The following is a 26,551-nucleotide window of genomic DNA, read 5'->3' as shown; positions in this document are numbered from 1 at the left end:
GAAAAGAGTTCAAATACTGATTCAGTCATGCAGTTCACTGTATGAGCTTGGGCTGTTTCTTGGTGTCACCTGCCTTGCAGGGTTGTTGGGAAGATAAAATAGGAGAAAGGAGACCCATGTACGTCTACTTCAGTGCTCTTAGTTCATTGGAAGAAGGGTGGGAGTATTACGCAAATGTTAAACGTTTAGTGTTGTTGCAGTTACTGAGTTTGACTCGCAGAATGTGTTGGATCTGTCATATGGGATTCATGTTCTCTGTGAACTGCCCTGAATGAATGAATGAATATCATGCAATCTGACTCAAGTGATTCCCCACTCCTTCACATGCAGCCAGTTGGGTGAGCTTGGGCTCATCACAGCCCTGTGAGTGCTGTTGTCCCAGAGCAGTTCTGTCAGAGCTCTCTCAGCACCTCCTACTTCACAAGATGTCTGTTGTGGGGAGGGGGAAGGGAAGGTGATTGTCAGCCGCTTGGAGACTCCATCGAGTAGAGAAAAATGGGGCATAAAAACCAACTCTGCTTCTTCCCCTGCAACATGACTGGATGTGGTCTGTTGCTGTTTGTGAGGCTTCTGTATTGGCCCATGGATACCCCCGTGGCTCAGTGCTTTGTTTGGGCCTGCTGGTAATTTGTAGCCTGCAAGTTCAGGCATTCCGGTGGGTTTCAGTTCTGACGGGCGGCTGTGCGGAGAGCCAGAGACGGCCGTTGCAAATGGGCTGCTTTGTCAGAGGGGACGGCTAAAGTGCTCTTTTTACAACCCTCCCTAATTTCAGCATGTTGGTTTTATGTCTAACACAAATCCCTGTTTGGTCTTCCAGGTGCCTGCGTCTATCAAGGCTCATCGTTTGAGGTAGGTCTGCTTCCACGTTGCTTGTTGCTGTGCCCGACTCGAATGAGTGTTCGTTGTAATCGCCGGAAAAAGGGACTCCGGCCTTGATGGAATCCAAGTGAAAGCTTTTACTGGGATCAGGATTCAGTGCTTTCTGAAAAGACCCCCTTATATTGGAATTTATTCCGAAAGTATTTAATGGACAATCTGTTTAAAAAATTGTTTTGGGTTGTCGTCAAGGGTCAGCAAGGTGAGTCACCTTATAACAGGGGTAGTCAACCTGTGGTCCTCCAGATGCTCATGCACTACAATTCCCATGAGCCCCTGCCAGCATTTGCTGGCAGGGGCTCATGGGAATTGTAGTCCATGAACATCTGGAGGACCACAGGTTGACTACCCCTGCCTTATAAGATGGTCTACTCCTGGCCAAGGAGGCTCGATCTACCTGTGCCGGACAGAAAAGGAAGATGCCCTCGTAGCGGGATTACCAGCTCTAGGTTGGGAAATATCTGGAGATTTTGTGGGGTGGTCGGTTTGGGGAGGCAAGGCCATCCTTCTGTCCTGCTGCAGGCAACCAAGAGGGAATCTCCAGGGCCACGCACCTGGGCTGTGCTGTCATTCTGGGGAGGCGAAGAGGAGGGAAGTCCTCAATGGAAAAATAAAATTTCCCCTCTTTCCTCGTCAATGCTATTTCTGGGGGGCTGGGGGAGGGGATAGACGGGGCAAAAGAGACTGAGTGCTTCTTCTTTGGCTTGTAGTACGTATGGTGGTCCCTGGCTGGACTCCCTGATCGATCAGAGCCGTTCTCCCAAGGCGAGCCACAGAGCGGGCAGACTTTAAGTATGCAAGAGGGCTAAGCACCAAGCTCCTTAAAAGAACAAAATAGTTTTATTTAGAAGAGAAACAACCTGGTCAAGAAAGAACGGAGAGAGAGTCCAGCCCTCTGTCTTCTTCATTCAGGCTGTTCTGGAGGCAAGCAGGGGGGAAGTGAGCTCAAAGGAGCAGGAAGTTGCCAAAAGAACCAATCAGAACGTAGGAGGAGACTATTTCAAAAAACTATTAGGAAGTTCCTAATCTAACTATGCTAAATGCACATCTCCTCTGATGCCCCCTGCAGGATATTCTTCATATGCTTTTGACTCATGCATAATATAGATGCTGTAAATCCAACACAAACGTTGGGAGACACACAGTCTTCCCTGCAGCTGAAGGCAGGTCACTGTCACTCCTCTTCCTGTCTCTGGGAAGAGTTTAGAATCATAGAGTTGGAGGGGACCTCCAGGGTCATCTAGTCTGATTTGTGGCAGCCATGCTCCCTGTTTGAAAAAATTCTCTTCCATTGTTGAGCAGTGAGAACAAGTGTGGTTATTTAACCTTCAGAGGCAGCTTGCCTGTTTCCCCAATACTTCTTTTTTCAAAGAATTCTACTAAATTTCCTTCTCCTTATTTTTTTTTTATCATGTTCTCCTTGTGTTATGGAACATTATTCCACTATATAAAGCTATTCCTCCCTATCTTGTCACCGTAGAATCCTATTTAGAAAGGAAAACTTTTATGTTTGCTGGGTTAAGTTCGTTTCCTTCTAATATTGTGTTAGGGAGGTTTAACTGCATCGCTGCAGCAGAAGAGGTTGTGTCTTCCCCATAATATTTTGGGCTGTCCTGAATTCTCTGCCTATCGCTGTTTGATTAACGATATATTGTTCACTTTTCATTCAACTATTCCTACGCTGCTTGATGGCTTGGCTCTGTTACGAACCTTTTGCATTGAGGTGTTTTTAGGTCATGTTTTTAGAATTAATTCTAAGTTCTTAATGAAACTGATTAACACTGTTTTACCATAACTATAATATTAATGTGTATATTTTGCATCTCTTGTTCCTAAAAGGCTTCTGTATCTGGCTACTAAATTTCCTATTCCAGGAGGGATTGTGTGCATGTTAGGGCTGTACGCTTTCTTGGGGTACCCCAGAGAGCATCTTTCTTATGGCTGTCCAAACTCGGAGTTGTTTTTGACTTTATGGCTCTCAAATTCTAATTATAGAGCTGTCTGTAATCGAAGCCACTTCATTAATCTCAAGGACAGATTCGTAACAAACTATTTTCAAAAGTCGCAGGAACTGTGTATGTGATTTCTTTCAAATCTTGTGGTCCAGAATAAAATTTCATAAACTTCTATTCCATTGCCTCCCTCTTTGGTCAGCTGTATCTTCATGCTCGGTTGAGACGGTGAAAATGACAGAGCGTTTTCGGATATGGCCTCTACTTTGTGATCGGCGTTGTTGCTGAGTTGTAACATTTTTTAAAAATCCTATCCAAAAAATCAAAGACTAATGATCTTTATCAGCGTGGCCTTGCTGGGGAAACACAACGCTTGCATTGTATTAACATTTTGGGCTCTTGATAGGTCACATTGTGAAGGATGGGGCCTTGAAAGCATTGGCTGCCTATGGAAATGCGTGCAAACTGTCCCCCTTAGTGTGGGGTGGGGTGGGAATTGTCCTGTAGGTTCCTGAAAGGGAGGAAGAGAGTAAGGCTTCCTTTAAATCTTTGCTTGACGATGTGTGTGAATATTGAAGACCATTTGCTATCTTCTAGTTTTTCTGCCACTTGATATCTCTGATTGCTGATTCTTTCTTTTGGGGGGGCTGCCGTCCGTCAAATTGGATGCTCTCCCAGAGGAGGTTGGGGAGGGGGAGGGGCTGACATCTTTAGAAGTGCTTCTGATTTGCTGTTTGAGACTTTTAATGCGATGTATCAGTATTTTAATGGGGGGCAATGGGGTTTTATTGTATTTTGTAGGCGTTTAGTCTTGCAATTGTAAACCGCTTTGGGCCATAAAACAAAGGGGCGTGTCGGTGGGTGGGTGAGTGAATGGAGGGGGACATGGATGTTTTAATTAAATGTCACAATCCAAATTCGAACTTCTGGTCTACCAAGCAATCCATGTGTCCTTTATCTGGGTGTGGTGCCATTATAATAATTCACCCAGGACTATAAGAACATAAGAGGAGCCATGTTGGATCTGGACAATGGCCCCCCCAGTCCAACACTCTGTGTCACATGGTGGTCAAAACCCAGGAGCCATCAGGAAGTCCACCACTGTGGCCAGAACTCCAGAAGCCCCCTCACTCTTCCCTCCCCCAAGCACCAAGGATGCAGAACATCTCTGCCCCAGACAGAGTTCCATCGACACCTTGTGGCTAAGAGCCACTGATGGACCTCTTCTTTTAAAACCGCAAGAGGTGCTATGTTGGATCAGACCAATAACCCATCCAGTTCAACATACAGTGGCCCAAACTCAGGCGCCATCAGGAGGTCCACCAGCAGGTACAGATCTCCAGAAGCCCTCCCACTGTGGCCCCCCAAGCACCAAGAATCCTGAGCATGACTTCCCCAGAAAGTGTGTTTTGGCTATACTTTATGGCAGGGGTAGTCAACCTGTGGTCTTCCAGATGTTCATGGACTACAATTCCCACGAACCCTTGCCAGCATTTGCTGGCAGGGGCTCATGGGAATTGTAGTCCATGGACATCTGGAGGACCACAGGTTGACTACCTCTGCTTTATGGTTAAGCCACTGACGGAGCTCTGCTCCAGATGTTTCTCCCCTCCCCTCTTAAAACTGTCTCTGTGTGTAATTGCCACCACTTCTTGCAGCAGTGAACCCCAAGTGTTAATTACTCTTTTGGTGCAGCAGAAAATCCATTTCCGGCAGAAAACCCAGGAGGCTAATGGCTGTACAATATCCAGCAACATGTGTATTGCCTACTGCTAGGAAATTGGTTTTCCAATGTATGCCCCAAGGCTAACGTATGTAAGATTTATCACCACTGAAGATTTGGAGGTGGAGACTGGAAGGACAGGGTTTCAGGAGGGGAGGGACATCCTTGGGGTTTATTGGGCACAGTTTAAAGGAAACGTTTTCCCCAAGGCAACTTATCTCTGTCATCTGGACAAGCTCCCCAGAAGTTGACAAAACTTGTGCCAAGCAACAGGGCAATATGCTCTTGTGCCCAAGAAGAAACATGGCTGATGGCTGAGGTTGCCAACTTGAGGGCAGGAGACTCTTGTGGATTTTGAGAGTGGAGCCTTTGGGAAGGTGGGATTTGGGGGAGGGAACGGCCTCAGCAGTTTACAAAGCCACAGGAAATGGGTGGCCAAACTGTGGCTCTCCAGATGCCCACGGACTACAATTACCATGAGGCACTGCCAGCACCATACTTGCAGGGGCTCATGGTAATTGTAGTCCATGGGCATCTGGAGAGCAACAGTTTGGCTACCCTTGCTATTGAATCAATGCTTCCGAGCAGCCATTTCCAACATGGAAAGTGACCACTGCTTTCTAGAGATCAGTTGTAAATCTGGGAGATCTCCAGGCCCCACCTGAAGATTGGCAACCCCAGCAATGGCAGGTCTTTTTTTTTTTAAGCAGAAATTTAGACCGAGTGTTGCTCTAGTGTTTCTTCTTCTTCTTCTTCTTCTTCTTCTTCTTCTTCTTCTTCTTCTTCTTCTTCTTCTTCTTCTTCTTCTTCTTCTTCTTCTTCTTCTTCTTCTTCTTCTTCTTCTTCTTCTTCTTCTTCTTCTTCTTCTTCTTCTTCTTCTTCTTCTTCTTCTTCAGAAGCTTTTCTCAACTTTTTAATATTGAGAAACAACCCCAGAAGTGGCGCAATCAGGCAGAATATAGTTGGGAAGCAAAGCTGGGTCCAAGCCCACCCAAGGCCCACTCCCCTTCTCACTCCCTCCAGCGTTGGCCATTTTGGGAGGGGTGGGTGAGTCAAGCGCTAAACGTTTGACAAATTTTTAAAAATTAATTACTTTAACCCCCACCAATTCAGGAAACCCTCCCAGGGCCCTCAAGAAACCCCCGGGTTTCATGAAGCCCTGGTCGAGAGAGCCTGGTCTACGGCTATTAAAGATTTCAAATTCAGTGTTGAGTGATGGGGGACCCTCCCAAATCTACTCCAGCACGAATGGCGAGAGTAACCGGATGCATTTCTTAGATTTGTGTGTGTGTGGAGGAGAAATGGAACTGAACTCTAGGTTGAAACATGCTTCTGTCCTTTCCCACCCTCCACGACACAAAGCGCACCGCCGATTATTCTCAGCTCTGCTCCGACCCCGCTAAACGACAGGGTCGCCTCAACGGAGTCTTGGTTCCCCCTGCAGCGGGCTCCTTGCTCCTTTTGTATAACCTTCCAATTTCCCATCGGAACCCATTGCCCCTCCCACCCCGTCTCCCAGCCTTGGAATCGCCCCTTCAAAGCTGCCCTGCGCAGAGGGAGGTGGGGGCCGAGTTGGCATTGATTTACGGCCCGTTGTCTTTGGCGGGCATCTTGCCGAATAGCCGGAGCAAGATTGCATGCATTTGTTTCCATTAAAAATATACTTTGGCACGTCGCGGTGTTTTAAAGGCTATTGAGAAATCTGCCTACACTCCATCAACTCTAATAAATCGTGCGGCAGATAATTCCCTCTTCCGCACTTTGGCTCAATAAGTACTGTAATAGAGCAGTGCTGGGAAGGAGACGTCAGGGTGTCACCGCTGGCTTTTGACACGGCTGGGGAAGCTTGCTTGGCTTCTTGTCTCCTGCTGCTCTTCTTAGGAGGTGGAGACCTGGGCTGATTCTGCACTTGCTTTGTTTTTTCTGTTGTGGATCCTGCTGAATTCAGGGTCTTCCTCTATCCCCCCACCCCATCGAAACAGAAAGTGTCCTGTACTTGACTGGGGAAGCTCAGAGCGGGGAGGGGAGCCAAGTGCAGCAGGAACGTCTTTTCTTGAAGGGTGTGGACAGGATAGGAGACAGCAGAGGAGGGGAAAATAAGGCAAATCTCTGCTGAGAGAAGTTAGGGCTTCTGGAGCGCAGTCACTTTAAGACAAGCCTTGCAACCGGGAACCAGGAAGTCTTTGAACCAACGCCCTGGCCAATCAGGGAAGACTGCTTTGCTACGAGGCATGGAGAAGGGAGTTAATTTGCAAAAAGCAGGAATCTGCACATTTCCTGATGGTGATCATTCAAATATCAAGGTTTATATCCACTTTTGGATATCGCAGGGGAAAGGAAAGGTCACTCCAGATCAATCATGCATCTCCTTCCTGTCTTGCCCTCTCAATGGCAATGACTTTTATGCAAGGGATCTGGTGCCAGTTACTCTCACTTTAGCTCCGCACATGTCACCGGACATTCTTTTCGAGGGATGTCTGAGAGGGCAGGTACCCCTTGGCGGAACCTGCTTTATTTTGAACACTCTTTCACCTACCTCAGAGGTTGCCGGGTCTTAAGCCATGCTGACCGAGGCTCATGGGAATTGTAGTCCATGGACATCTGGAGAGTCACGGCTAGACCACCCCTGCTCTACGGCCTTTTAACCTGCTGATGTCCCTCCCCTCCCTTTCCCCTCCAAACCCCAGCCCCCCATATCTCCAGGCAATTCCCATCCCAGAGCTGGCAGCTCTAGGCAGAACACAGATGCAATAAAAATGTGATTTACTCTTGCTGCTTTGTGTTTTGCACAGTGGAATTCCACTTTGGAGCTTGCAAAAGCTCCCCTTCATCCATCCCTGCGGAGCGCTTTGCTTATCGAAATAAATAAAAGAGATGAATAGGCCACCAAGTCAGCTCCTTTTCTCTTTTTCCGTCATCCGGAGGCTTTGAAGGGAAACGCTTTAGGAAAAGCAGCGATGGATCGGATTCTCGCGCACCTGTTTCCTAAGCACCGGCAGCTGCATAAAAGTTGCAAATGCTGGGGAGAGCGATATCGTGTGCAAAAGAGGTGTGGAGAACCTGGGAAATCAACGGCAGGGTGGGGACTGGGGTCAGTAGGGCCTAGGGCAGGGGTAGTCAACCTGTGGTCCTCCAGATGTTCATGGACTACAATTCCCTTGAGCCCCTGCCAGCATTTGCTGGCAGGGGCTCGTGGGAATTGTAGTCCATGAACATCTGGAGGACCACAGGTTGACTACCCCTGGCCTTAGGGGACTCCAGACCTCTGGGCAGTGTCGGCGTTGGATGCTTATTGACACCCGTTTGATTTGTTCAGATGATCGCATCGGATCCGAATGGCTAGGGAGAGATTACCGACATTCATCGATTTAATGTGCAGGGATCACTTAAACTAGCGGTCCCCAACCTTTCTCAGGTCAGGGACCGCCTCCGGAGTGAAGGAAGAGCCGACGGCCCGGGTGCTGCGAAAACGCGCACGCGCAGTTGCCGCACATGCGTGTTTTCGCCACCAGGTGGCGCTAATGGGCATGCGCAACAACTGCGCGTGCATGCTTTCGCCACTAGGGGGAGCTAACGTCACCGCCATGCCGGCAGCTGTGCCTGCCTCTTCCCTTCCTTCTTGCTGCCGGTGGGGGGAGGCAGGCATGGCTGCCGGCAGGCCGGCACCGTGGCCTTTGCGGCCCGGCACCGGGCTGCAGACCGGGGGTTGATGACCCCTGACTTAAACCACCACCACCACCACCAAACGCTTCTGCCTACAGAGGCTTGAAAATAGCCTAGAATGTCGGGAGTTTAAAGACAGCATTTAGAGATGGGTTGTTCTGTGTCTCTGTGTTTTTATTTATCTATTTTATATTTTATTTTGTATATACATATATGACGCTGCTCCCAGGCCTGCTGCCTCAACGTGGCGAACAACAAATAAACCATACAGTAAAAATGCAATATATAGAATACATGAAATCTCATAATTCCCAACCCTCAGCACCCCCCTGAAACCCCTCCCCCTACCTGCCACATTCCCAGGGGTGATGTTACCGAAGAGAGGCTCCAGAAGAGAGGCAAATTTTCCATCAGCCTGGCCTGAAACCAAAACCTGGTGGAAGAGCTCTGTCTTACAGGCCCTGTGGAGCTGAATCAGTTCTGGTAGGGCCCACAGTGCTTCTGGGAGCTCATTCCATCCAATGGGGGGCAGGGCCAGGAGAACTTCTCCAGGCCCAGGGACCACCAGCCTATTTGAATCTGCAGAAAAAAGGATAATCATTCAGATTAGGGTTGTGTGTGGTGGTGGCCGAATCGGCCGTTCCAGGCCGACGTAGCTAGTGCCACGGCGCAGAACGACCGATTCGGACGCCACCGTGCACAACCCTAACAGAAAAAGGATTATATATAGCAAATCATAATACTCAGAGAATACTATACCTCGAATGATATATAAAAAAGCAAAAAAAAAAATTCTCCCCATTTTCTCATCACAATCTTAAAAATAGTTAATAATGAACAGTATTGCGCAGTTAATAGTTTTTTTCATCAAATGTTTTATAACTAATCTGTTTTACCACTATATTATCAATTATCTTCATTACTCCTTATTCCATAAACATCTTATCACCTCTGCGTATCAACCTCAGCACATGAACATATTAATGAAGTCATTAATTATTAATAAACTATTAATTACCAAAATCCAAACAAGAAAATTAATCATCTATCACCTACAAAACTCTGTATGTCTTAAATATTGCTACTTGCCCTGAGCAACGCAGAAAGGCGGGATATAAATAATTTTTTAAAAAAATATTATTAAAGAAGAGATGATGAAAACTATAAATTCTGATTGTTCAACTTCCAGTTCTTTATAAGTTTACTAGGGGCCAAACTGATTGCATTCAGAAATATAACGGGCAGTAGATTGGGGGTGGGGTGGAAGAACTCCGTGGACGGCCTTTCCTTCCCCCCAGGACCTGGAGAGGCTGCAGGCAGCTGTTAGGGAACTCACTGGCAGGGGCAGCTCTCACACTGCCGGGATCTGCAGCCTCCGAGCCTCGGAGGGAAGTGGAAGGAGGAGGGGGTGGTCAGGGGTGGGGGACGAAAGGCTGCTGGACAGACAGGCAAGCCGGTTGGAGGAGGAGGCACTCAGGGGCGGGACAGCCTCCCTGAGTGGGTGTTAAGCACTGAGTGGCACTTAAGCCGTGAGACCAGCTCCTCCTCCAAGCCCTTACCAGAAATATTAAGTGGAACAGATTTTAAATGGCTTCTCATTCTCAGTTTATCTTTTGCTTATAACAACAACCTCTCCATCTTTCCTCACTTAACACTAAAAGATTTTAAAACCCTGCTGGAATGCCGGAAATGTAACTTCAGTTGGAACACATGAACATTCAGCACTTACAGTCTTGCACACATACCTGTTTGTGCCCGTCGGTGTGAACACGAGCTTCCCTTTCGTTGCCCATCCTCTCTTGCTGTGCCTTGCAGCGTCCCATCAACCAACTTCTTGCTCAGGGTCTCCCAAATTTGGAACCAGCCGTGTTCACCCTCCTGGGGCCGTGTGAGAAGGGGCCCTATAGTTGTGGGTTCCATTTGTACAACCCCCGAGGGTTCCTCTATAACGCAACCCTGGATGAAGAAGCATTATGTTTAAAATTGCCTTGCCTGCCAGCCCCTCTGAAATTGGGGCTCTCTATCATGTTTGGAGCAATCAGGTCTGCCAAAAACTACCACTGGCTCCTTTACAATGCCTGACGTTGGGAAGACGCAGTGTTGAACTTAGAGGTGGCAGCTGCGTTGTAGGTGGATCGTTCTGCAGGGGAGATGTATGGGCCAATTCCTGACACCCTCCCACAGTTGTTCTTCACAGCTGTGTGTTTCCAAACCCACCTTTTCTTCCTTCACTCCTGGCCAGGGCTCTAGCTGCAGCTATGTTATGTCTTCTTTTCTGATTTCTCTCCTTTCTCTTCTTTTCTTCTCTCTCACTCTTTGAATCTCGATTTTCCACATTCCGCAGAAGGAGTGGGAGAGTTTTCAGTTGAGACTTAGTTGGTAGAGCATCTGCTTGGTATGTGGAGAGCCACTTCAGAGGACAGAAAGGGGAAGCTGTTTTGAAAGGGTTCCACCAGGTAGAAAACTCTCAGCAAGCAGGGAACTAGCCCGATTTCCCTGATGGGCTAGATTTCTACATGCTTGGGGGATTAAAACCATAAGGGAGCATTTAAACGAAAGTGATTCTTCCACCGCAGTCTGAAATGGCACAGTTCCTTCTGTCGCCTGCAGACTGTTCTGCTGAATGTTGTAGATCAGGGGTCCCATGGTGTTTGTTGATACCTTTCCTGCCACTCTAAGTTCTTTTAGAGAAGTGGGTGGGGTCATGCGGGACTTTCCCCAGCAAAGCTTCTGATTGGCCACTGGAGATTTGATTGGCTCTGGCAGCAGTTATCACCACAACACAAGGGTCTTCACTGTGTGGTTACTGTGGTGGTCATTTGGGGCTCCACCCCCAAATATCCAGGAATTTTCCAATCTGGACTTGGCAACCTTAAATAGCAGGTGCAAAATAAAACAAAAACAAAAATGATTAGGTGGAAATTGGTATAATCTGTATACTTGATAGAATTTACCAACATCTGCTTTTCTTGGCATAGCTCTATTTTTTTTTAACCACAGTCCCAGTCACAGGAAATGAAAGATTATTTACTTAGAGAAAGCGACAACAGATTAAGACTGTGTAGGCAGGCACAATCAACGGATTATCTCCGGTTCCTCAGGGCTCGTTCGAGCATCCCCATTTGATTTTGCTTCTCTTTCAGGCAATTTGAACCTTTGAGTCTCTATGTTGTTTTCTGTGCTCTTCTGCCAGATGTACATATGAACATAAGAGAAGCCATGTTGGATCAGGCCAATGGCCCATCCAGTCAGCCACAGTCATACTGTGGCTAAAACTTTCAGAAGCTAAACCGCCTCCTCCCCCAAATAATAGTAGCAGCACCTATAGTATAAGGGGGGAAAAGCTATCTCAGTGGCTGTTCTGGCTGGTGTTAGGCAATGATATCAGTATTGCCAGCCTTCAAGCCTTGGTTTCTCTTGGTAAAAGTCATAGAGAAGGGTGCAGTCCTTTCCAGGGCTGTTTTGGCCTTTAACAGAGGACTCATTGTTAAGCTCGTAGCATATAAACATAAAAGAAGTGACCGGATCATGAACCAGTGAAGCTGATTTCTACCGAATCTGCTCATTAGTCTATCAATGTCAGTCTTGTGTACTTGGACTAGCAGCAACTCTTCAGGGTCTCAGTCTTTCAGGTGACCTACTACTTTATCCTTTTAGTCGGAGATGCCAGCGACGGGACCTGGAACCTGCTAAGTGCCAAGCAGAAGTTCCATTGCTGACCCACAGCTCCCTCCCCCAGTAATATCAGCATCGAAAACTGGAAGATCGATACTTTTCATCATAACTCCTGGAAGCAAAAAACTCACGATTGATCCATCCTCAAATTCAATAAGATCGTGCCACTTTTGGAGACGATGCCATAAATCTTTGCATTCTTCTGGGACTGTAGATCCGGGCGAGCCTGAATTTTGTCAGGTCTTTGCAACGGGATTTGTGGTGCTACGAAGTCTCTTTGTTTTGCTTTCTCTCTGTTCCCGAATCGAGGCGGGAAAACTGGGCCCGTGAAACGCAAAGCCAGCTTGAAGGAAAACAAGACCAGACAGATAATAATTTCCTTCCGCACATCCAGCAGCTGGGGGGAAATGACCTTAATTACCAGATCATGTGGCATCCGAGTCAGGAGGTTCAGGGCTGACGTCTGCGGTGGCACAGACTAATCACCGTCTCCCTGGCGAGAACAGGAGGATAATGGTGGTGTCAGGTTTGAAACCGTTTCCAGGTGGTTGCTGCAGAATTCTGATGAGGGCCCGGAGAGAGACAGATGAACGGCAGGCGCAGACGTGGCTCCAAGCGTGCATGCAGGTGGCAGACTTCACTGCACTTAAGTTTAATTGTGCATAAACCCAGTTCGTTGCCGAATGGGATTGGCCAGAGGGCTCTTGAAGCCGTAGGCAAGCAGGGTGGATTCTAATGTGAATGCCCTGCTCTTCCTCCACCTGCAGCCAGTTGGGTGACTTTGGGACAGTCACTGGCCTGTCAGAGCTCTCTCAGCCCCACCTACCTCACAAGGGTGTCTATTGTGGGGAGAGGAAGAAAAGGAGATTGGAAGCCTCTTTGGTTTGAGGCCTGGTGAATGCCCTTGGGCCGGTCACAGTTCTCCAAGAGCTCTCTCAGCCCCCCTACCTCAGCGAGAGCCCTGGTAAATTTATTCCTTACCCATATTACTCTTTGTGCAGACCTGGGCTGAACAGGGAGATGGACACACAGTTTAACTTAACGGCGATTAAATCCATTCTTTGAATGCAACCTTGCAGAGTCAAGAATGGATTTCCCCAGCAGTTTTCAAAGGGCAGCGTCATAGCGCTACAGATGAGTGGCATGCCCGGGCGAATAAGCTTTGAGGCAAATGCGGAAAGAGTTTCCGGGCTGGCGTTTCTACAATCGACCCTGGTGGGTTCCGGCCGCTGTCGGGACTTGTAGTTAATGGTAACGAGAACTGTAATGAGGTGAGCAAACCGGAGAAGCTTCAGCGGAGAAGGGAATGGGAAGTAATAACGGGGCTTTCATACTTCAACGGGCAATAGATTGGGAGAATTGTATGTCTTTTGCTGGTCTGCGGAGGTGGGGCTTGTTGCCGGGCTACAGACTGCTGGCCTGCTGAGAACTTCACCTATCCAAAGTTAAAAGCTTCCAGTCCTTAAGAAATTTCAGTGATATTTCAGATCGGCAGGGATGCAGGGCTTCTGATAACGCACGTGCCAACTGCTTTGTCCCTCTCTCTGTGTAGCAGATGTTATGTAAATATATGCAGATTTGCACCTTTTATACAGGTAAGGTTTGCCAACCTCCAGTTGGTTTGTCTTGGGATTTTCTAGAGGTTTTTCATATTTTCCAATCCAGCAATGGCAAACCTAGGCCACGGAGTCTATCTTGGCTTGGCACTCAACTAGAATGCTTTAGCGCGGGTCACGCCCCGCCGTGCTTCTGGGAAAACTCTACTTACGCTGCTGAACTCAGCTATTGTGAGCAAGTGAAAAAAAAACCAGAAGTCCTTGTCGGTCAGTCTAATGGCTGGTCGCTGGTTGTCTGCTCATTCAAGCAACACCTGGGCCTTGTGAATGGAACCACTTATGCTTTGAATAGCCCCCCCCTCCCCGAAGCTGTAACAAGACGCAAGAGAGGCACAGAGTGGCAGGTAGTGCTCACGGCTGAACGCACCCTGCCTCTCACCTGATTTAGTGATCAAAACACTCGGGATCGGCTTGCTCTGGCTTTCCCCCCAAGAAAAGACCTCCAAATGCGTTTGACCTTTCAAGTATTCTTTTTAAAAGAAGCTCAGATTCCCTTCCTCGTTGTTGCGGGCCCTTCCAGGAAGCTGGCAAGCGGCGGTTGGATTCCTTCTTGCAGGTTGCACGGCTGGATTTCCCTGTAGAGTGGCTTTAAAATAACCCCAAATACGGGACCCATTGCGATGGGAATGAGCGCTCTTACAGGTGGGGGGAGACATGTTTCGCAAGGATTGCTCTTGGGTTTTTTTTTGGGGGGGGAAGGTTTGGCATGGCAACCATGGTGTCCCACGGAAGCCAACTTGCTTACAATTCTCCCCTCCTCCCAATGCTTCTACAGGCGAGGGAAGAAATCCCACCCATTAACACTGTGTAAATTGGTGCCAATAAAGACCTTGTTAGGATATTTTTTTTAAAAAATGGTGACAATATTTGGCAAACGCTTTTCATCCAACGTGCGTCTTTGTGTTCTGGAGTGGCGTGAGAGCATGAAAAATTCAGGGCGAGAACCTCCACCACCGTCCCCATCCCCCCATTTTGCTGCTCTTTTAAAAAATTATAATTTGCAACGTTTAAAAAGGGATTTTCTCTGTTTGGATGACATGAAGTAGAGACAGGGACAGCAAAACAAAGGAAGTTTCTCAAGAGGATTTAGGCTAATCGTGTCTGTTAATCAGAAGAAAATTGCGTTATGGATTAAGGCACGCATTTTTAATGTCTCCCAATAACTCGTGGCTTATACGGCGAGACGCTACATGCCACAAAAGGCCGACGCATCATTATTTTGTAAATGGAGAATGTACGAGACAGTGAAAAATGCTCCTCTTTTGTAAATCCCTCCAGAGTCTTTGCAGAGGGTCTGGACGTCTGTGCAGAACTGAGCCCACCCAGGGAGGCATACCCGGGAAGGATTTCGGAGGCCACGATTTTGGAGGCCACTACTCTCAGCTGTGCAGACGTCTTGTGCAGAAAGCCGTGGAGGGAAGGCGCATGGAGGCAGCTCAGCACCAGCTACTAAGTGGTCTTCTCCGTGGTTTTTTAGATATTTTTTAGACCTTTTAGATATGGCGCCCAGGCCATCTAGTCCAACCCCCTTCTGAATGCAGGATGAGTCTAAAGCATCCAGGGTAAGAATCTGACCAGCTGCTTCTTAGAGAATCACAGAACCATAGAGTTGGAAGGGGGTCATCCAGGCCATCTAGTCCAACCCCCTTCTGAATGCAGGATGAGTCTAAAGCATCCAGGGTAAGAATCTGACCAGCTGCTTCTTAGAGAATCACAGAACCATAGAGTTGGAAGGGGGTCATCCAGGCCATCTAGTCTAACCCCCTTCTGACTGCAGGATGAGTCTAAAGCATCCAGGGTAAGAATCTGACCAGCTGCTTCTTAGAGAATCACAGAACCATAGAGTTGGAAGGGGGTCATCCAGGCCATCTAGTCCATCTAGTCTAACCCCCTTCTGACTGCAGGATGAGTCTAAAGCATCCAGGGTAAGAATCTGACCAGCTGCTTCTTAGAGAATCACAGAACCATAGAGTTGGAAGGGGGTCATCCAGGCCATCTAGTCCATCTAGTCCAACCCCCTTCTGAATGCAGGATGAGTCTAAAGCATCCAGGGTAAGAATCTGACCAGCTGCTTCTTAGAGAATCACAGAACCATAGAGTTGGAAGGGGGTCATCCAGGCCATCTAGTCCATCTAGTCTAACCCCCTTCTGACTGCAGGATGAGTCTAAAGCATCCAGGGTAAGAATCTGACCAGCTGCTTCTTAGAGAATCACAGAACCATAGAGTTGGAAGGGGGTCATCCAGGCCATCTAGTCCATCTAGTCTAACCCCCTTCTGACTGCAGGATGAGTCTAAAGCATCCAGGGTAAGAATCTGACCAGCTGCTTCTTAGAGAATCACAGAACCATAGAGTTGGAAGGGGGTCATCCAGGCCATCTAGTCCATCTAGTCCAACCCCCTTCTGAATGCAGGATGAGTCTAAAGCATCCAGGGTAAGAATCTGACCAGCTGCTTCTTAGAGAATCATGGAACCATAGAGTTGGAAGGGGCCATCCAGGCCATCTAGTCCATGTAGTCTAACCCCCTTCTGACTGCAGGATGAGTCTAAAGCATCCAGGGTAAGAATCTGACCAGCTGTTTCTTAGAGAATCACAGAACCATAGAGTTGGAAGGGGGTCATCCAGGCCATCTAGTCCATCTAGTCCAACCCCCTTCTGAATGCAGGATGAGTCTAAAGCATCCAGGGTAAGAATCTGACCAGCTGCTTCTTAGAGAATCACAGAACCATAGAGTTGGAAGGGGGTCATCCAGGCCATCTAGTCCATCTAGTCTAACCCCCTTCTGACTGCAGGATGAGTCTAAAGCATCCAGGGTAAGAATCTGACCAGCTGCTTCTTAGAGAATCACAGAACCATAGAGTTGGAAGGGGGTCATCCAGGCCATCTAGTCCATCTAGTCCAACCCCCTTCTGAATGCAGGATGAGTCTAAAGCATCCAGGGTAAGAATCTGACCAGCTGCTTCTTAGAGAATCACAGAACCATAGAGTTGGAAGGGGCCATCCAGGCCATCTAGTCCATCTAGTCTTAACCCCCTTCTGAATGCAGGATGAGTCTAAAGCATCCAGGGTAAGAATCTGACCAGCTGCTTCTTAGAGAATCACAGAACCATAGAGTTGGAAGGGGGTCATCCAGGCCATCTAGTCCAACCCCCTTCTGAATGCAGGATGAGTCTAAAGCATCCAGGGTAAGAATCTGACCAGCTGCTTCTTAGAGAATCACAGAACCATAGAGTTGGAAGGGGCCATCCAGGCCATCTAGTCCATCTAGTCTTAACCCCCTTCTGAATGCAGGATGAGTCTAAAGCATCCAGGGTAAGAATCTGACCAGCTGCTTCTTAGAGAATCATAGAACCATAGAGTTGGAAGGGGCCATCCAGGCCATCTAGTCCAACCCCCTTCTGAATGCAGGATGAGTCTAAAGCATCCAGGGTAAGAATCTGACCAGCTGCTTCTTAGAGAATCACAGAACCATAGAGTTGGAAGGGGGTCATCCAGGCCATCTAGTCCATGTAGTCTAACCCCCTTCTGAATGCAGGATGAGTCTAAAGCATCCAAGGTAAGAATCTGACCAGCTGCTTCTTAGAGAATCACAGAACCATAGAGTTGGAAGGGGCCATCCAGGCCATCTAGTCCATGTAGTCCAACCTCCTTCTGAATGCAGGATGAGTCTAAAGCATCCAGGGTAAGAATCTGACCAGCTGCTTCTTAGAGAATCACAGAACCATAGAGTTGGAAGGGGCCATCCAGGCCATCTTGTCCAACCCCCTTCTGAATGCAGGATGAGTCTAAAGCATCCAAGGTAAGAATCTGACCAGCTGCTTCTTAGAGAATCACAGAACCATAGAGTTGGAAGGGGCCATCCAGGCCATCTAGTCCAACCCACTGCTCAACGCAGGATCATCCTGAAGCCTCCATGGTAAGTATCTGTTCAGCCACTGCTTGTAGCCCGCCAGTCTGTATTTTTTTGTACCCGTCAAGGTATCGCCACACTAGTTGGTTTCTTTCTTTTCTGGTCTCCTGCCTCGCCGCTGTGGAAAGCCTCTCGTGTGCCTGGTGACGCCGAGGAAGCGTTTCAAGCACCATCTGGCTTCAATCCCGTTGACCTAGGAGAGGAGGCACGCTGCGAGCTAATTAAAATTATATTGGGTGGGAAGAGGAATATTGAATTAAAACTGCAGCGAGTGCTTCAGTGCGTGGGGTTCTTCACACACCATTTGAATATGCAGAAAGGGCGAAGAGAAAATAGCCTAATTAAAAAAATAGCAGGGAACTGGAGATGGATTTTTTTTTTAAAAGGGCAAAGCAGGCTAAACGACTGTTCCGTTCCTCTGCTTTTGGTGGCCTCTGGTTTCTGAGAGGCTGGCAGGGGCAACCTGTACGAATGGTTGTAAACTCGCAGGCCGCCCTCGGTGACGAAGCTTCCCGCACTGTGCACATGGACGTCGGCATGCGCCGTTGAATTCGGTGGGACGTATTGCGGGGGAGTCGTTTATAGGGCCTCCGTTGCACGTCTGGCTTGTGTTAACGGAGCTCTTTCCAAGTAATTTGGGATGAAACTGTGGCGACCATTGCTTTGTTTACCTCCTGGGTCGATTATGGTTCTACCCCGCAGTGGCCCTTCCCCTTGTTTTCTTTCCGGACAGTGCTGGGTCCCGTATCAAAGTAGTGCTGAGGCCCCCAACCTAGTGGTTGCAGGTGCCAACACCTTTTCTGGCACCTACCACATGGTTTTAGGAGGTACGTGGGGTCTGGTAGGGCTTTTTCCTGGTAAGGCTTCTGATTGACTATTGGAGAACTACAGATTGGCTGTGCCGATTTTTAAGAAACGTTGCTTTGGCAGCAGCTGCCAACAGAGGAGCATGAGGAGCAAGAGGCTGGATGGGGAAGAAAAGCTGACGCATCCTGGGGACGGCACCTGGAAATGGATCTCACCGCCTTTCCCATCCCCACAAAGGCATCCATGAATGATCCTCACAGGATACAAGCCACCTTGCTACGCATACGCTAACAAATTTCATGCCATGTGCTCCTATCGCAGCTCTGGGCCTGAGAACTCAGTACCCATGCTGATGGTCCTGAGGTCCTTCTCAGTGTTTCCAGTTCAAATGACCTTGGACAGCAGGTGGTGGAAGAATCCCAGCCAGATGCTGGATAACTGATGCCAGTTGGCAGTGGACCACAGAGGGGGAGAGGGAAAGAGAGATCAGTAGCCTGGCTTGCCTTGTGGCAGCATCACAGATGAGCCATTTCCTCTTGCAGACATCAAAAGTATCTGAAGCTTGGAATGAGCCATTGCTTTGGACTCACCTTCTTCCATGGAGGAGGTGCCCTCAGAAGAGCAAGATCTCAGTCCAGTAGCACCTTAAAGACCAACAGGAATGGCTTCAAAGACCAAACAAGGTAAAAGCTTTCAAGTATCAGCACGGTGTCGTGCAGGGTTTCTCAACTACAGCACCCCGGTTCCATATGGTACCATGAAGGGTCCTCAAGGTTTTCAGAATGGTGGTTTGGGAGAGCCCTCCCCCCCCCGTGCCTGTTGTTTCTGACTCCAAGTGAAGAGAAAAGGAAAAGGGTTTTCATTCCGCCCCCCCCCCCCCAAATTCTACCTTTATATGGGCAGCTTGTCGTCGTCGTCTTCTTCTTCTTCTTCTTCTTCTTCTTCTTCTTCTTCTTCTTCTTCTTCTTCTTCTTCTGCTTCTGCTTCTGCTTCTGCTTCTGCTTCTGCTTCTGCTTCTGCTTCTGCTTCTGCTTCTGCTTCTGCTTCTGCTTCTGCTTCTGCTTCTGCTTCTTCTTCTTCTTCTTCTTCTTCTTCTGCTTCTTCTTCTGCTTCTTCTTCTGCTGCTGCTGCTTCTGCTGCTGCTTCTGCTGCTGCTTCTGCTGCTGCTGCTGCTGCTGCTGCTGCTTCTGCTTCTGCTTCTGCTTCTGCTTCTGCTTCTGCTTCTGCTTCTTTTTCTTCTTCTTTTTCTTCTTCTTTTTCTTCTTCTTTTTCTTCTTCTTCTTCTGCTGCTGCTGCTGCTTCTGCTGCTGCTTCTGCTGCTGCTGCTGCTTCTGCTTCTGCTTCTGCTTCTTCTGCTTCTTCCGCTTCTTCCGCTTCTGCTTCTGCTGCTGCTTCCCCCCCCCCACAAAATAGTGAGAACCACCAGTATAAAAGGTTTCCCCGAATAGATTGGGCACATATACTCTCCCAGAGAAGCGACAGTTAACCTCTGTGCCTCGGCCTGTTTCCAAGAGCTGAGACACAGTGACAGAGAAAAAAAGCAGCAACTGAGGAATTGTCGTCTGATGCAAGGGGCCATTAATGCCAGGATGACAGATGAGCACAGCGTAAAATTTGTAACAAAAAGGAGCAAAAAATCTCCTCTATCATTATGCAAGCAGATGCCGGAGGAATTTATTTTGGTTCTTAAAAAGGGGAAAGGTGATCCGTTATCTTTTTTGTGTGCGTGAAGTTTTAGGAAAATGGGAGTTAACTGCAGAAGCCGGCCTCTCCGTGCGATAACAGTGACGGCGGAAAGGCTCCAAACCGGCGATAATTCTGCAGAACGTCACCTTATAATTATGTGTGAAGTTGGAAATTTGTTATTGTATTTCTGGAATATGGTATTATATTAACACCCAACATATGGCTCTTGAAGCAAGATCTATAAAATCGAGTTGTGACGTTTGTGTAATTCAAATGCAATGACAAAAAAAAACGAGCCTTCATTTTGGCAGAATTTAGATTAGAAATATGTATTCAGTCACGAGGAGATGACACATGGTTGGCGGGGGGGGGGGGGGGGGGTGGAGGGTGGGCCCAGCCGGGAAGAGAGAGGGACAGGGAGAAGTCCGGAGAAATGGAAATATTTCAGGCCCAAATCCCCACAAGATGACAAGTTTTTGAAAAAGGCAGAAAGATGTCAATGAAGCTGCCTTGTAAGGAATCATAGAACCATAGAGTTGGAAGGAGCCACACAGGCCATCGATTCTAACCCCCTGATTAATACAGGATGAGCCTCAAGCATCCAGGATAAGGATCTGTCCAACCCCTGTTGGGCTGTATCCCACATCAAAATTGCAAGATGTCATAGTCCCTCTGTATACGTCATTGGCCAGACCCCACCTAAAGTACTGTGTGCAGTTCTGGAGGCCTCGCTTCAAAAAGGACGTGGACAAAATTGAGGGGGTTCAGAGAAGATTGATGAGGATGATCTGGGTTTCTGGGGACCAAGAACTAAGAGAAAAGTCTGAGGGGCTTGGGAATGTTCAGCCCGGACAAGAGGAGGTGGAGAGGGGACATGATGGCTCTCTTGGAGTATTTGAAAGGTTGTCACTTAGTGGAGGGCAGGGAGTGGTTTCCGCTTGGCAGCAGAGGAGAGGGCCTGCGGTAATGGGTTTTAAACTACACGTAGAATTATTGGCTAGATACCAGGAATCGTCTCAATGCATGTGTATCCCAATCTCATTTTGACATATGTCATTCCGAGATCAGATCAGTGGCAAGCTCATGTTCTTCTTATTGAATGTTTATTCCGTGCTCCGGGCAGTTCTCGGCAGAATCCTCTTCGTGGTTTCTTCTCTAGTTCAGTTCTCGTTAGAAATTGCCCCGGACCTTTTGACACGCTGTCGTTGTGGAGGAGGAAGAACGAAAACAGACACACGTAACAAGCTCTCGGTGCCCTTAGAGAGAATTGGACCTATCGCTTTCCAGGGGCGTGCAGCTTTTGTGTCCTTAAAAGAGGACATTTATCCAGCACGTCTCCTTTTTCATTCTTTGCCGTTCCTCCTGGAAGACGGAATGTCAGGAGGTTTAAAGGTTGGTCTACTTTGGGTCAGATTTCAGGGATCCCCGCTAGTTTTGCCCTAAGGCAGTGGAGATGAAAGGAAGCTCTCCTTGCTTGAAGGGAGAGGGAAGACAATGTTTCTACCCATCTCCAAGTGAACCCGCGCGGATCAGGAATTTGATTTCCGTGATGCGTAGGGTCGCCAACTCCGGGTGGGGCCAGGAGTTTCCTGGAATTTGCGAGCGATCTCTGTGTGACAGAGATCTGTTCCTTTGCAATCTTGCAAGGTGGACTGAAGAATCATAGAGTTGGAAGGGATCTCCAGGGTCATCTAGTCCAACCCCCTGGAGAATGCAGGAAATTCAGAACTGCCTGCCCACCCACGGTGACCCCAATTCCATGGTCAGCTGATGCCCTTCTGCCCGTGCAATCACAATCTGCCTCAGTTCATAAAATCAGTATTGCTGTCAGTTGACTATCCAACCTCTGCTTAAAACCATCCAGAGACGGAGAACCCACCACTTTTCTAGGAAACCTGTTCCCCTGAGGAACCGCTCTAACTGGGGTGGTGCGTGGGGAGTGCAGGGACCTCAGTAGGGTCCAATGCTCTATAGCAGGGGTAGTCAACCTGTGGTCCTCCATATGTCCATGGACTACAATTCCCAGAAGCCCCTGCCAGCGAATGCTGGCAGGGGCTTCTGGGAATTGTAGTTCATGGACATATGGAGGACCACAGGTTGACTACCCCTGCCCTATAGAATCCACCCTCCAAAGAAATAATTTTCTCCCTCTGAAGTCTGGTGATGACCTGTGATTCGGGAGGATCCCCAGGCCCCACCTGGAGGCTGGCATCCGGTCCTTCCTGGATGTTGGCAACCCTGCAGATTAAATTAATGAATGAGTAGGAGGCGGATGCTGCGATCGATGTATTAATTTAGCTTGAATTAGGGAGGCTCCGGTCCTTTGCACTGAACATGCTGCTTTTGACAGCTGTGATCGCTCAACAGCCAAGCCGTGGATCTCTTCGTGGCTGATGTCTGACCCGAACGTCTCCTGAGGAGCTCTCCGTCTCCAGTTGTGCAATAGCTGTGGCTGATGCTGTGTTATTTCCTTTTGCCTTGTGTCCGTGCAGCAGGGGGAAAAGTGGGCACTGAAGTACAAGGCAGGAAGCCTGCTGATCAATCGATCGATCATTTACCAATTTCCATGGTGGAAAAAGAGGCTAGGCCTGTAGTGAAACGGGGGAGTGGGCTTTAGTGACATCTAGTGATGTCAATGGCCATCTTAACTTTTGGGAAAGGCTGTATAACCCTTGGGGGGAGCCTTGGTGGAACCCCGGGGTTCTCGGAACCCTGGATGGAAATCCCTGGCCTAAAGCCAGGAATTGGGTGTAGAAATTATTAAACAGAGGCTGGATAGGCATCTGACGGACAGGCTGATTCTGTGAAGGCGCAAGGGGGTAGCAGGTGACAGAGGATGAGCGAGAGGGTTGTGAGTGTCCTGCACAGTGCAGGGGGTTAGACTAGATGACCCAGGAGGTCCTTCCAACGCTATGATTCTATGAAAGCAGACAGGATTACTAGGCACAAAGCAAAGAAAACTGTGACTGGCTCAAGGTCAGCCAGCTGGCTGCACGTGGAGACACAGAGTGTTGGACTGCATTGGCCATTGGCTTGACCCAACATGGCTTCTCTCATGTTCTTAAGAGCAGAGATCCATCAGTGGCTGTGAGCCGGAAGTTACGGAGGGAGCATTCTGCCTGGGGTAGTGTTGCTCTGTATTCTTGATGCTTGGGGGGGGCACAGTGGGACTGTTTCTGGAGTTCTGGCCCAGCTGGTGGACCTCCTGATGGCCTCTGGGTTTGGGCCTCTGCGTGACACAGAGTGTTGGGCTGGATGGGCCATTGGCTTGACCCAACAGGGCTTCTCTTTTGTTCTAACATCATGTGAAGGGTAGACAATCTGAATTCAGGACTCTTCCTAGTAAACGGCGTGTTTTTCTCAATTTCCCTCCTGAGGGATGAGGAGGCAATAAGCTGAGTTTTTCAGGTAGTCTTTTCCCCCATTTATTTAGAATTTATGGTCCTGCTACATCTTATGCTTCTTTTCTGGCTGATCATTAACCATCCAACCTTGTTTCTCTATTCCAAGACAGACCGTGAATTATGGCGGTGAGGATTTTTGCTCTCCTTTTCAGGAGAGGCGCTTGGTCAGCCAGAAGCTGTGGATTTGAGACACGAAAGCTAGTTCAATCTATCACCTGAGAGATCATGCGAGTTCAGAGACTAGGACTCCTTCCTATAGACACAAAGATGGCTCACCTTTTTAGAAAATCCTAACCATTGGTGGCTGTAATAATTGTAAAGAGCCCCCATGGGAGGAGTGCTGTCCGGGACACGTCCGGGTGTCCGGCCTGCGCTTCTGCCTGCAATGTCCAATCTGGGTGAACCCAGCTTTGCTGTCCCACCCCTGAGCTCCCTGTCAAACTGAGACTTCCTCCCCAAGTCTCCTTGTCTACATCTGAATACGTCCCTGGGGGCGTATTTCGATCAGCCAGTGCTAACCGGCTGAACTTCCCCAGCCCCAGAGAAATCTACTTGGCCTTAGCCAGAGCCAGGGTTTTTCGGCCCTGGCTCCTGTTTGGTGGAATGAGCTCATAGAATCACAGAGTTGGAAGGGGCCATACAGGCCATCTAGTCCAACCCCCTGCTCAACGCAGGATCAGCCCTAAGCATCCTAAAGCATCCAAGAAAAGTGTGTATCCAACCTTTGCTTGAAGACTGCCAGTGAAGAGCTCCCCGTAGAGTTCCGCAGGGCCTGCAAGATAGAGCTCTTCCGCTAAGCCTGTGGTTGAGGTCAGCGGAAATACAGTCGGGACATCTGTTCCTCTTCCTCTCACATCCCCTCCCTCACCCCTTATTGGACCCAGTGCTTTAGAACTATTTTATATGGTTGAAATTTTAACTGTGCTTCTGTTGAATGTTTAGGTGTTTTGTTTTTTATAGTAATGTGTTTTGTATACTGTGCATAATGTGCAACACCCTGAGATGACCTGTCATGGGGGGCAGTATAGAAGCTCTAAGCTCCAGGAGTTTCCCAGCCTTGATCTTGATGTCTGTGTAGGGGAGTGGCGGGGAAGGGGGGGGGGCTAGCAACCATAGAATCACAGAATAATAGAGTTGGATAGAAGGGACCTCCTGGGTCATCTAGTCCAACCGCCTGCACTATGCAGGACACTCATCACCCTATCACTCCTCCACTGTCACCTGCCATCCCCTTGAACCTTCACAGAATCATTCTCTCTGTCAGATGGCTCTCCAGCCTCTGCTTAAAAATCTCCAAAGAGCCCATCACCTCCCGAGGAAGCCTGTTCCACTGAGGAACCGCTCTGACTGTCAGAAACTTCTTCCGGATGTTTAGACGGAATTTCTTTTGAATTAATTTCATCCCATTGGTTCTGGTCCGTCCCTCCGGGGCAAGAGAGAACAACTCTGCTCCATCCTCTACCTGGCAGCCTTTTAAATGCTTAAAGATGGCTATCAGATCCCCTGCCCCTTAATCTTCTGCTGGGTTCATTTGCCAGCTGGCGTTCTTACGGCTGAGCGTGATTTACGAGGTCATGCTTGAAGGTGGCTTTTAAATGTTTTTTTTGGGGGGGGTCCTAACTGCACAGAATCAAGGGGTAACTTGTTAGGGATTTACTGTGAATTAAACGGATACCTTTCCCCATTTCGGCATGGCCCTGCGAAAAACAGCCAAGAAATTAAGTGCGCCGTTGCAAGGTTCAAAGGTGGGACATGCAGAATTCCCTGGTGGCACCTCCCTATGCAGGCGCCGGGTTTTATTGAAACAGCTTTGCCGAGTAGCTTGTGTTCCAAGGTCACCTTGCACACAAACGTTTTCAGTAAACCAGCAATTGAAAGATGAGGAGGCTGAAGCGTCATCCGGGAAGCCTCTGGAAATAAGGAGCGTGGTGATCGTTAAAGGAAGAGGAAGAAAAAAGGAGAGGGCGTTGGGATAGGATGCAGTGTCCTTTCTTCAAGTATCATTGGGCTTGTCAGTGGTTCAGACAAACAGTGCAGAGAGGAGAGAGATTAATTGAGATTGCAGACCTCCCTCTAGCCCAGGGATTCCCAACCAGGGGGTCAGGAACCCCATGGGTCTGCAGGAGCTCTGGAGGGGGTCCAAGGCCTTTCCCCTCCTGCTTCAATGGACTCAGCCACAAGCGAGGGAATCGGCTGCTTCCTTTTCTCCTTCCCCCTGAGCCTGAATGAGTGAATTCTCTCATGGTTTCTGTCCCTGAGGAGGGGCGGAGCCTGCATGTCTACTCCTCCTTAAATTGCGTTCTGCCCCCCACACTGAATTCTCCTTAAGCCCGTCTGTTAATGTGAGTGGTGATGTCACTTCCGGTGTCATGTCACTTCCGGGGTGCGTGGCAGGGAGGCGTGGCCAGCTGACCACTTCCAGGGCTTCTCGAAAAATTATTTCAGGGGCTCCTCCATGGTCAAAAGTTTGAAAAAGGCTGCTGGGTTTAGAAAGCAGAGCGGAACGGTGCTAGAAGGAAAGCATCTTGCAGTGGCATAGTTACTGGTGGAAATCTAAGTGTCTGGGTCAGACTTCACTAAGTCTGTCAGTATGGCCTGCCCGTTTAAATCAAGGTCTCATTTTTAATTGTATTCAGTGTGCAAAGAACCAGCTCATATAGCAGAGACACGAATGCCACAGAAGTTTTATCTGTTACAAATAGGACAGTGTGAACTTCCATCTGCTAGCCTTACCCAGTGCCTTCTCTGGATGAATGGATTTTGTACCATCAGTAATATTTCAAATACAGGCCAGCCTCTGGGGTGTTCAAAAGCAGGACATGAAATGATCGGGGCCGTGTTCTGACGGAGGGAGCTTTGACTCTTGAAAGTTTATACTCTGAAATTCACATTGGTCTTTAAGGTAGGACTGGACTTGAATCTTGCTCTTCTACTGCAGACCAACACCAACACCGTCTGAAACTATCCTGTCTTGATTACTGCAGTGTGCTTTACCTGGGTCTCCTCTTGGAGACTGTTTGGAGACAGCAGTTGATCCAGAAGCCAAATTATCAATGGAGGTCAGCTACAAGGAACAGTTTTCTTTGACTCACAGTTTGTTTCTGGGCACAATTCAAATGATAATATCCTAAGTCTGGGGATGGGTTGTCTTGAGGACTGTTTGTTCCCATTAGATGGGTATCAACAGGGCCTTTTCTCTGGTGGCTCTGTTATAATTGTATCTGAAGAAGTGTGTGTAC

The 26,551-nt window shown here is 48.4% G+C and overlaps 1 protein-coding gene across 3 annotated transcripts in view; it reads left to right on the top strand.

Moving 5' to 3' along the window:
- The window catches only part of FRAS1 (Fraser extracellular matrix complex subunit 1), a 282,626-nt gene that overhangs the window by 9,443 nt on the left and 246,632 nt on the right, over positions 1-26,551 (top strand). For all 3 annotated transcript variants that reach the window (XM_077301093.1, XM_077301092.1, XM_077301091.1), the window contains exon 2: positions 818-849. In XM_077301093.1, coding sequence (XP_077157208.1) covers positions 818-849 — 32 coding nt within the window. The remainder of the gene's footprint in view (positions 1-817; positions 850-26,551) is intronic.

This window comes from Paroedura picta, chromosome 10 (assembly GCF_049243985.1).
Source record: "Paroedura picta isolate Pp20150507F chromosome 10, Ppicta_v3.0, whole genome shotgun sequence".
NCBI lineage: Eukaryota > Metazoa > Chordata > Lepidosauria > Squamata > Gekkonidae > Paroedura > Paroedura picta.
The sequence above is the reverse complement of the archived record's forward strand: the minus strand, read 5'-3'. Positions and strand labels throughout refer to the sequence as shown.